Here is an 11,674-nt window from a genome sequence, read left to right as displayed (position 1 = left end):
CCACCATTCAGCCAATGTTGCTACTGTCCTTTTAATTCTACTACCTCACTTTGCTCACAAGTCTGTTGTGTGACACTTTACCAAATGTATTTTGGAAGTCCATGCACATATAGCAGCATTACGCTGAAAACCAGTTACCTTTTCAAAAAATTCCAGCAAATTAGTTAATCATGATTTCTCCTTAAAAACATACATGCCAGTCATGTGCCTTCAAAGTACCCAGCTGGGTACATTTAATTCCAAAATGTTATTTTTCAGAAGAGGACTATTACAGCCAAAGATGACTAAGGATATGAATTCAGTAACTGTTGGCAGAATCCTCTGTGGACCCATGGAATCTCACACTTATATAGGGTGAGGAAAACTTCAAACTGGAAAACTGACAAGGAAAAGATGATGAGAGAGTGATGACATACACCTCTTTTGCAGTCATGTTTGTGTTTCACCCTTCCAGGGATATACAAAAAAGGAGGTAAAAAAAGATCATAAGTGATTTGTTGGTGCTTGTGACCTGACATGCTAGAGTGTGGATCAATGTATTATGAAGGTCACAGCATGGGATCAACCATGAAAAACTCCTGCGCTGCAGGTAAAGAAAGGGGAAAAAAAAACTCTCACTCTGTGTGCTGTAGGACAGCCACTGCTGAATTGCAATCATCTTGCAAAGTCAAGAATGTTGACATTAACTATCAATGTCAATGCTGTTGACACCATTTCACGTAATAACTGCAGCATTCTATCATCTATTTTCTATAAATGACTCAGCGTAATGCTGCTATATGTGCATGGACTTCCAAAATACGTTTGGTAAAGTGTCACACAACAATATATATTTATTTTTAAACTTCTGTTTTTGGACTTGTTCCTTATTCCTAATATATGTGCTGTGTTTTCTTTTCTCTCACCTTTCGTGACGAATGAACTTTTTCTTTTGTTAACTGAAGAAAACACGGTTAAATTGACTCCTCTTAAAACATAATTCATTTGGTCTGAGAGAAAGCTATTCACGAGGGAAAGAATCTTTTATAAATTAGCCTTCCTATAACCAATCAAAGTGTACAAAGAAGGGAATCCAAATCAGTCCTCTTCACTCAGGATCAATAAGCTTTGCACAGTCAGGAGGGAGAAGTCACATCCAGAGTGAAACACAGCCCAAGTGAGTGTATAGGTCACTGGAAGTGTGGAAATTTAGTGCAGAGGAGGAGGTGCATTTTGCTTTTTTTTGGCTCATAGTCTGTAAGTTTTTTTTAAACAGGATAAAATGAAGCCCAGGATCATAAACCCTGCACAAAAGAGTGACATGACAGGTAAACTGTAAGTGCATTGGTTCGTGATAGCTACTATTTTGACCATCTATTATAGGTTATTTCCCAATTGCAAAATAAATATTTACAGACTACAAACTAAGAGACCAGCATGAAATCTTTGCAAATCAAATCAAATCTAAAACTATAGAGATACAGGGACAGGTGATGTATTGTAACTGTGGGAGCCAGTGGACCCCATTGTGGTTCATAGTGACCACATCTGTTGCAAGTAATGGTAACCTGAGGAACTCTGGCTCAGAGTTGATGAGCTGGGGTCTGGACTTTGAACATTGTGACACATTAGGAAGGGAGAGAATTATCTGGATGCTGTGTTTAGCAGGGAGTCACACACCTTAGATTAACTATCTTGAATTTGGTCAGTGATTAGGCACAGCAAGGTGTGACTACGAGTGAGGTAGTGTCGAAGGAGCCTCAGCTTTTGTCCTTGTCCAACTGCTTTGAGATTCTTGTTCCCTGTGTGGATGAGATTTGGAGCTGGAGGGAGGATAAACAAATTCAGCATAACACTGTGCTAAAGGGAACAATTCAAGGTGGGGGAAGGGGGGGAGAAAAGAGAAATGTATTTGTAATTGGGGATTGTATAGACAGAGAAATAGACGCTGTTTTTTGTGGCCAGGATTGGGAGACCCCAAGGCCTGGGTTCAAGATACCTCATCTGGTCTGTAGAACAGCTTGGAATGGGAGGAAAAAGATTATGTTTTTATGGTCCATGTCAGTAGCAATTATATAGGGAGAAAAAGGAAAGCAGGGAAGGAGAGCAAATAGGGGCTAAATTAAAAAGCAGAACCAAAAAGGTAATAGTCTCTACTATGTGGAAGGGCAAGGGTATCAGATGTGTGTGAACATCACTGCTTGCAAGCTCTCCTCCAATCACATACCATCCTGATTTGGAACCATATCGATCAAATCCTGAAAATCCCTTTCTAACAGCACTATCAGAAACTACCTAACCCCAAGAATTCCAGTGGTTCAATGATTTGGATGAGAATGTACAAGGCATGATTAGTAAGTTTGCAGATGACACTAAAATAGGAGGTACTGTGGAGCAGGACCTTGATCAGCTGGGAAAATGTGCAGAGAAGTGGCAAATGGAGTTTAATATAAATAAGTGTGAAGTCTTCCATTTTGGAAAGTTAAAACTAGGTAGGAGTTTCATGATGCTTGGTAGAGCCTTAAAGCTTGCAGTGGAACAGAGGGACCTTGAAGTTCAGGTGCACGGTTCTCTAAAAATGGAGTCACAGGTAGACAGGGCAGTGAAGAAGGCTTCTGGCACACTGTCCTTCATCAGTAAGTTGGGAAGTTATGTTGCAGTTGTACAGGACATTGGTGAGGCCACATTGGAGCATTATGTTTAGATTTGGTCACCTTGGTATAAGAAGGAAGTTATTAAATTAGAAAGAGTGAAGAAGAAATTTACAAGGATGTTGCCAGAACTCAAGGATCTGAGTTATAGGGAGAGGTTGGATAACCTTTCCAGCATAGGAGACTGGGGGGAAGCGGGGGTGAGGGGAGGGAATCTTACAGAAGAATATAAGATCATGAGAGGCATGGATAGATTGAATGCACTCAGTCTTTTTTCCAGGATTGGGGAATCAAGGACTACATTGCATCAGTTTCAGGTTACAGGGGAAACAATAAAAGGAAACCTGAGGGGCAACTTTTTACACAGAAGGTGGTAGACATAAGGAATGAGCTGCCAGTGGAAATGGTTGAGGTGGGTACATTAACAACACGTAAAAAGCATTTAGACAAATACCTGGATAGGAAAGGTTTAGAAGGATATGGGTTAAGTGCAGGGAAATGGGGTTAGCGTTGATGGACATTTTGGTCAGCATGGACCAGTTTGGGCCAAAGGGCCTGTCTCTGCGCTATACGAGTCTCTGGCTTAATGACTCTAAAAACTCATTAATATCTTCTCTGGGGCTGTTACGGATGGGCAATGTACACTAGCCTTGTCAGCAATGCCTATATCACATGAATGAATAAAAAAAACTTATAATACAAAAACTGAGATGCCCGTTTTGACAGAAAGAACATTTTATGAATTTTGTTTATCTTTTAAAATTAAAAATTATGAATAATTTTGTTCATAGCAACTTATTTTTTAATATGAATACTATTCTAATATTAACTGAACAGTACATACAGTTAACAAAGGCCCTCCAATCTTTTTATCAAGATGACAAAATATTTTTATAGACATTTAATCAGTTATTGATTGATATTTACTATCAGCTTAAATGCTGTTGGTTTCTTCCTCTCTTGTAAATAATGAGAATGGTGTTGATAATCCTGGGCTGTGTTCTCGATTTCTGTTCTCTTAATGATAACGAAGGTGTCATCTACATTTGTGACCTGTCAGGGAACAAGAGCTATAGGAAGTGATTGGTAATGTGGAGTCAACAGCCAAGATCAGCCATGGTCATATTGACTGATGGAGCAGACTGGATGGGCTGTATGATATTCTCTTTCTTATATTCTGATGCCGATTTGAGCTCTGCATCAGGAACTAGCAAGTATTATTCATGCTTAGTGACATGAAAAAGCATTGTTATTAAAAGTAAGAAAGTTTCTTGCAGCTATTGTTTACATTGAGTTTTTGGCAGCTGGGATTTCATCCATCACTCGTCCTCTGAACAAAATTTAATTTTGAAAGTTTTCCTTATAATATTGTCTTAATATCAGCTTGAATACTGGACAGTAAAGAAAGGGAATGTTAATCATTCTGAGGTATAGACCCCCCAATAGTCAGAGGGAAATTGAGAAACAAACTTGTCAGGAGATCTCAGCTATCTGTAAGAATAATAGGGTGGTTATGGTAGGGGATTTTAACTTTCCAAACATCAACTGGGACTGCCATAGTGTTAAAGGTTTAGATGGAGAGGAATTTCTTAAGTGTGTACAAGACAATTTTCTGATTCAGTATGTGGATGTACCTACTAGAGAAGGTGCAAAACTTGACCTACTCTTGGGAAATAAGGCAGGACAGGTGACTGAGGTGTCAGTGAGGGAGCACTTTGGGGCCAGTGACCATAATTCTATTCGTTTTAAAATAGTGATGGAAAAGGATAGACTAGATCTAAAAGTTGAAGTTCTAAATTGGAGAATGACCAATTTTGACGGTATTAGGCAAGAACTTTCAAAAGCTGATTGGAAGCAGATGTTTGCAGGTAAAGGTACGGCTGGAAAATGGGAAGCCTTCAGAAATGAGATAACAAGAATCCAGAGAAAGTATATTCCTGTCAGGGTGAAAGGGAAGGCTGGTAACAATAGGGAATGCTGGATGACTAAAGAAATTGAGGGTTTGGTTAAGAAAAAGAAGGAAACATATGTCAGGTACAGACAGGATAGATCGAATGAATCCTTAGAAGAGTATAAAGAAAATAGGAGTATACTTAAGAGGGAAATCAGGAGGGCAAAACGGGGACATGAGATAGCTTTGGCAAATAGAATTAAGGAGAATCCAAAGGATTTTTACAAGTATATTAAGGACAAAAGGGTAACTAGGGAGAGAATAGGGCCCCTCAAAGATCAGCAAGGCGGCCTTTGTGTGGAGCCACAGAAAATGGGGGAGATACTAAATGAATACTTTGCATCAGTATTTACTGTGGAAAAGGATATGGAAGATACAGACTGTAGGGAAATAGATGGTGACATCTTGCAAAATGTCCAGATTACAGAGGAGGAAGTGCTGGATGTCTTGAAACAGTTAAAGGTGGATAAATCCCCAGGACCTGATCAGGTGGACCCGAGAACTCTGTGGGAAGCCAGAGAAGTGATTGCTGGGCCTCTTGCTGAGATATTTGTATTATTGATAGTCACAGATGAGGTGCCGGAAGACTGGAGGTTGGCAAACATGGTGCCACTGTTTAAGAAGGATGGTAAGGACAAGCCAGGGAACTATAGACCAGTGAGCCTGACCTCGGTGGTGGGCAAGTTGTTGGAGGGAATCCTGAGGGACAGGATGTACATGTATTTGGAAAGGCAAGGACTGATTCGGGATAGTCAACATTGCTTTGTACGTGGGAAATCATGACTCACAAACTTGATTGAGTTTTTGGATGAAGTAACAAAGAAGATTGATGAGGGCAGAGCAGTAGATGTGATCTATATGGACTTCAGTAAGGCGTTCGACAAGGTTCCCCATGGGAGACTGATTAGCAAGGTTAGATCTCATGGAATACAGGGAGAACTAGCCATTTGGATACAGAACTGGCTCAAAGGTAGAAGACAGAGAGTGGTGGTGGAGGGTTGTTTTTCAGACTGGAGGCCTGTGACCAGTGGAGTGCCACAAGGATCGGTGCTGGGACCTCTACTTTTTGTCATTTACATAAATGATTTGGATGCGAGCATAAGAGGTATAGTTAGTAAGTTTGCAGATGACACCAAAATTGGAGGTGTAGTGGACAGCGAAGAGGGTTACCTCAGATTACAACAGGATCTTGACCAGATGGGCCAATGGGCTGAGAAGTGGCAGATGGAGTTTAATTCAGATAAATGTGAGGTGCTGCATTTTGGGAAAGCAAATCTTAGCAAGACTTATACACTTAATGGTAAGGTCCTCGGGAGTGTTGTTGAACAAAGAGACCTTGGAGTGCAGGTTCATAGCTCCATGAAAGTGGAGTCGCAGGTAGACAGGATAGTGAAGAAGGTTTTGGTATGCTTTCCTTTATTGGTCAAGAATATTGAGTACAGGAGTTGGGAGGTCATGTTGTGGCTGTACAGGACATTGGTTAGGCCACTGTTGGAATATTGCGTGCAATTCTGGTCTCCTTCCTATCAGAAAGATGTTGTGAAACTTGAAAGGGTTCAGAAAAGATTTACAAGAATGTTGCCAGCGTTGGAGGATCTGAGCAATAGGGGGAGGCTGAACAGGCTGGGGCTGTTTTCCCTGTAGCGTCGGAGGCTGAGGGGTGATATTACAGAGGTTTGCAAAATTATGAGGGGCATGGATAGGATAAATAGGCAAAGTCTTTTCCGTAGGGTTGGGGAGTCCAGAGCTAGAGGGCATCGGTTTAAGGTGAGAGGGGAAAGATATAAAAGAGACCCAAGGGGCAACTTTTTCATGCAGAAGGTAGTATGTGTATGGAATGAGCTGCCAGAGGATGTGGTGGAGGCTGGTACAATTGCAACATTTAAGAGTCATTTGGATGGGTATATGAATAGGAAGGGTTTGGAGGGATATGGGCCTGGTGCTGACAGGTGGGACTAGATTGGTTGGGATATCTGGTCGGCATGGACGGGTTGGACCGAAGGGTCTGTTTCCATGCTGTACATCTCTATTACTCTATGACCCGAAACGTTAACTCTGATTTCTCCCCACAGATGCTGTTAGACCTGCTGAGTTTTTCCAGCAATCGCTGTTTTTGACTCTGATTTACAGCATCCATAGTTCTTTCAGTTTTTATTTAGAATGCTGATGGTGTTGAGGAAATAAACTGTACAATATGTAATAGGATGAGGAATTAAACAGAATTCTTTCTACAAATACTTTAAGTACCCTTTTATCAAAGTAATGTATATAAATTGTTCCCATTGAAATTATAATTTACAATATTTAAATGTTAGATTTGTTATTGATGAGATAAATAATCAATATCAACTGACCAGCACCCAGCCAATAAACATCATCCAACCCTTCAGTCGGGATTTCAAACTGGTTTTATAGCGGAAATTAATTATCGATATTTAACATGTTTAAAGACAAGATTTCCTCGTTTGAAATATAGATCCTGGACCCAATACGGTTGGTGAAGGTGCAAAGGAAAATTCAACTAATAATACTGGAATCAATGGCCATTAATTTGTTTGGGATATATCGACAAATTTTAGAATGGTCAATAACATCGCACGTGAAAGTAACTTTGTCCCAAACTGATGCTCCAATGTAGGGAACCGCTAGGCGTTGTTGAAATGCCTCTTTTTAGATAATTAAGAATGTAATTATCTCTTAACTGAATACTTTCTGGCATCTGGGCACAGTAAATAATAAAATATTCAATACCGAACATACAACTGCTTTACAATTAAAAAAAAAACTCGCCTCACATTGAACAAAGATAATAGTGTCACCAATCTGATCAAACAATCATTAAATTTTGTTAAATGGAAATTAAATACGTCATGGACAATGGATCGGTTCAATCACATCACATGAGATTTCCCCTTAATGAGGAACTAATTTGCACAAACTGCTTTATGGGGGCTTCGGGTAGTCTGTTAGAGTTTAGTAGTGCCTTAGAGCTATGGTCTTACTTGATTTGCAGAAACTTGTACGGTGATACCGTTAGCAGCTAACATGTGCTGGGTGATGATTCGGAATCGTAACGTACTCCGAGTTTTGATCTGTTTCCTGGAGCTTGTAGCTTTACATGGAGGTGCTGGGGAGAAACAAGAGCCTGGCAAGAGGGAGACCGGGGATCTGGGTCCCCTCGTCGAGATGTTGGCCGGGAAAGTTAGCCCCCGTCCTTCACTGATTTCTAAACCGGGGATGGATGATCAACACATGGCATATATGGCCAATCTCTACAAGCAGTTAGCCGATAGAGATGGGAAGCCTAAAGTTAACCGGACCATTATGACTAACACCATTCGGCTGGTGAAACCCAGTGCAAGCGTCCTGCTCGCTGACTCTGGTAAATCAACAGCTAGCAACTTGGCTTTGAGCGTAATGAAAATATCATGAGCAATGTTTTTCATCGTGGGCAGCGGGTTTAGCTATTACATAATCAACTGCTTTTGGAAAACTTAGTTTTGATTTTAAACCCAGGCTTTGTAAAAGCACTTTGTAATTCAAGTTTAAAGCTGATATCAAACCAATACCACCAACTAAATGTCACTAGTGCAACAATGTTTCCTTGAGGATTAACAAATATTTTTTTTGGCACGGTAGTGTGGGTCCCACAAAGCTCTCCCCAATTGGATACTGCCTCTCTAGTGTCCTTTAATGTACACGCACATTCTGCCTTCAAAGTAGTGGACTGTTTTATTGTAATGTGGTCATTGGAAGTGAAATGAATCTTTGAAATGTAGCCATCTTGATTGGTAGTTATATCTCTTTAGGAATAGCTAGTAATAGTTGACTCCTGGTGGCTACCACTGGAACTAAAATTTTAAGGTTTTGTGTCAATTCTTTTAAGAATGGGTGGTATTAAAGTGAACTTCTCAGACATTAATTCATTGCCTTGTAGTAGTGTGTAATCTATCTTGTGTTGCAATTAAATATCCTTTTTAGACTTTAATTTTGAATACTGAAGCAACTTGTTTAGTCTTAGAATGCTAGCCTCTGGCTTAGACTTAGTCTGCAGTAGAAAGACTCTCTTCCACTCTATTAGAAAATAGTTAAGGTAATTTATCTTGCTGATAAGATGTAAACTTTCCATGCTAACACTTCAATACCTTTTTTCTCTTTAGGTCATTGGCATATGCATCATGTTCAATACAATCTGCACTATCTTCCGGAGCTAGAGCATTTGATTAAAGTTGCTGTTGTCTATTTACACAGTCCTCTTGCCAATCAACTTTTAGCTTCTTGTGAAATCAAATGTCTCCTTTCAAATTATGTCAAGCTAAATTTCATACAGAATGCCACTAATATAGAATTGCCCATCCAATTTTTGTTAAACCTGAATGAACGATGGGCAGAGGCTGATGTAACTCCTTGTGTCATTTTCCCAACTGGCAATTCTGTGAAGAAAGTCGATCTGCATATCAGTTATAAGTGTGCTGAATTTGGAAAAGACCATCCAAGAACTCTGGATAAAAGAAGAAACTATGGTGTCCATTTACAGGTGCCTTCTCTGCTATTATATTTAAATGACACTGATGAAACTGCACATCAAAGACCGGAAACATCAGAAAAACAATTTCAAGAGAGTTCATCCAAATCCCGTGTGTTGGTTAGGAAACCACGACAACTAAGCAACATTGGCTCAGGCATTCCTAACTATCTTAAGAAAAGTCCTCCAAGGAACAAGTGCAAGCTCCATTCGTTTTGGGTAAGCTTTGAGCAATTGGGTTGGGATCATTGGATTGTGGCTCCTCATAGGTACAATCCAAAATTCTGCAGGGGAGACTGTCCCAGAATTCTTCACTATAGTTACCACTCTCCGAATCATGCCATAGTGCAGAATTTTATCAATGAAATAGTTGATAAAAATGTGCCCCGTCCATCTTGTGTCCCTTTAAAATACAGTCCCATTAGTGTCCTTTTGAAGGAGCAAAATGATCACATAGTGTACAAGGAGTACAATGACATGATTGCTGTGTCTTGTACTTGCAAATAGAACTTTATCCTGAATTGGCACTAATTTGGGGCTAGATTAGGAAAATAGTGCACCACTATGAGGTGGTTATCATAAAATGTTTAAAGTAAATTTGTCTGATCATGTTTATGAAACCACATTGACCAAAGCAAGTCATAAAATGGCTGGCTTTGAATTTAACTGCAGTGAAGGCTTACTTGTGTTCTTCCTGTGATTTGTTATGGGAACATGTCTGAGTTCATGGTGCAATTGTAGCCCTTCAGTATCACACTTTAAAGACTAGCTTTTCAAAGTCTATTTGCAGTTGGGGGAGGGTAGGAGGCAAAATGTGTCTGAAGAACCTCCTGCAAAGGCAATGAAAATTGAGACCAATATACCTGATGTGGCAAGAAACATTGATTCTGTAGTCTAAATGTATTTATAATTGTGATTTTTGTAAATTTTCCAGTTTATGCTAAACTTTGTCAATCTTTTATATTAAAGTTGTCAAGTCTAATACTGTTGACCCATTGAAATAACAGTCCTTTGAAAAAAATGTAAAGACTCAAATTTTAACTCTCCCAGAATGAGGATTCCACTAAAGCTATTTAACTTGAGCTGCAGTAACCTTTTTAAAGCCAATAATGGTAACTTGCTATTGCTTCAGCTGTGATTTCACTTGAGGGTAATTTACTAGGTGATTCAGGAAGCCCTGATTAAATTACAAAAGTGAATGTCTGCACCTTCTTTGTAGATAGCTTTTCATCAAGATGCACAAGATAATACAGGGGTGTGGAGATTAGCAGGTGGGTGGGAGCTGAGGGAAGCACGGGGGGGGGGGGGGGGGGGTAACTCATGTAAGTGAGCAGTTTATTGTTAGTTCACTAGGGATTGTATACAATAAAGTAAAATTTTAAATGGCTAATGCACTTTGGTTTTTAAACCCCAAACTTTGCATCTTTTTAAATAACTGTTCTATGGTGCCAAGAGGTTGGAACTGAAACTGCAGTATTTTTGGCTACTGTAATTCAAAGGGTTAACTTGATCTGAAGTGAATGTAAATAGAATTATACTGTACTATCAAATCTGAATTATTACTAGGCTTGCCTTGTCACTGTTTTTGCTGTATTTATTTTGCAAGTTTAATTGCATTACACTACACTATTTCCATGTACAACAGATTTCTATATGGCATTGCATATTCATTTGTCTGTTTTTACACATTCTCTAAAGTGAACAAGTTTTGAATATGGATGCACTAACCTAGGCAGTCTGAGTTATTAGCTTTTGCACTTTGCTTTCAGCCCTCCCATTTGTATTAAAATAGCCAGCTGTTTAAATTTCAATATTGCAGCTGTTTAAGCTACCAATGCAATTCTTTAAGCACTTCTGTATACATGCAAAAGCACTAAATTCTGTAGCTATTTTTAACTCAGTTCTAAGATTTTGTACTGTGTAAGTTGCATACTCCCAATAAAGAAATGGCTTGACTTGTTTAAATCAGGATTGATCTTTAATTTGGGACAGATTTAACACTTGACTGGGACTGTAATTTCAAATTATAAATTTTGTTCAAAACTCAATGGTTAAAGCTGTAGTAGCCATATTCCTCAACTTCGTGAAATGTTATAACAATTGAGCAGGTAAACCTTGAGCTTTATCAGAAGTAGACTACCACTGTAAAGGGACTATGAATCCTCATTGTTTGAATTTCCTCCATTAATGATGACTTTCACTAAAGTGGGCCATGTCATATAACAATGTTTGCATTTCACTTGCTTAGCTGTCTACAACTAATGTCTCATGGGTTGCCCTCTTGTGGAAAACCAGAGGGAACTACTTCTGGCATGAAATGTCTTTGGGGGTGAAAAGAAAAGGCTAAGACTGGAGTGCTTTGCAGCAAAGCAACACTTCTGGAGAAAGTTCTGAAATATTAAACAATTTTCTAATTTTGTATAGAACATCGGAGGTGGCAGTACTCATGCATTGGCAGCAAATGTAAAAGATTGTGGTTGGTGTTAATTTTGTATAACTTGTTCTGGAAGGGGTCAAACCTTTTGAAATAGTGAGTACCTGTTACAGCATTTCTTGACCTCTAAGGCC

The 11,674-nt window shown here is 39.3% G+C and overlaps 1 protein-coding gene across 1 annotated transcript; it reads left to right on the top strand.

The window, feature by feature from the left end:
- The first annotated feature begins 1,261 nt into the window (after nt 1-1,261).
- On the top strand, nt 1,262-10,318 carry bmp15 (bone morphogenetic protein 15). Its single transcript, XM_043704698.2, has 3 exons — nt 1,262-1,307; nt 7,595-7,963; nt 8,742-10,318. The coding sequence occupies exons 1-3, from the start codon at nt 1,262-1,264 to the stop codon at nt 9,611-9,613; spliced, it is 1,287 nt and encodes a 428-aa protein (XP_043560633.2). The 3' UTR covers nt 9,614-10,318.
- Nucleotides 10,319-11,674: the final 1,356 nt, after the last annotated feature.

Source organism: Chiloscyllium plagiosum, unplaced genomic scaffold, assembly GCF_037043375.1.
Source record: "Chiloscyllium plagiosum isolate Xiang-an unplaced genomic scaffold, Cpla_swu_hap1 HiC_scaffold_11, whole genome shotgun sequence".
Classification (NCBI taxonomy): domain Eukaryota; kingdom Metazoa; phylum Chordata; class Chondrichthyes; order Orectolobiformes; family Hemiscylliidae; genus Chiloscyllium; species Chiloscyllium plagiosum.
Note: the sequence above shows the minus strand (reverse complement) of the source record. Positions and strands in the feature narration are given on the sequence as shown.

Coding starts and splice junctions, on each gene's coding strand:
- bmp15 (XM_043704698.2), top strand. CDS start 1,262: ATGAAGCCCAGGATCATAAACCCTGCACAAAAGAGTGACATGACAG. Junction 1,308..7,594: donor ACAAAAGAGTGACATGACAG/GTAAACTGTAAG, acceptor CTTGATTTGCAG/AAACTTGTACGGTGATACCG. Junction 7,964..8,741: donor CGTCCTGCTCGCTGACTCTG/GTAAATCAACAG, acceptor TTTTCTCTTTAG/GTCATTGGCATATGCATCAT.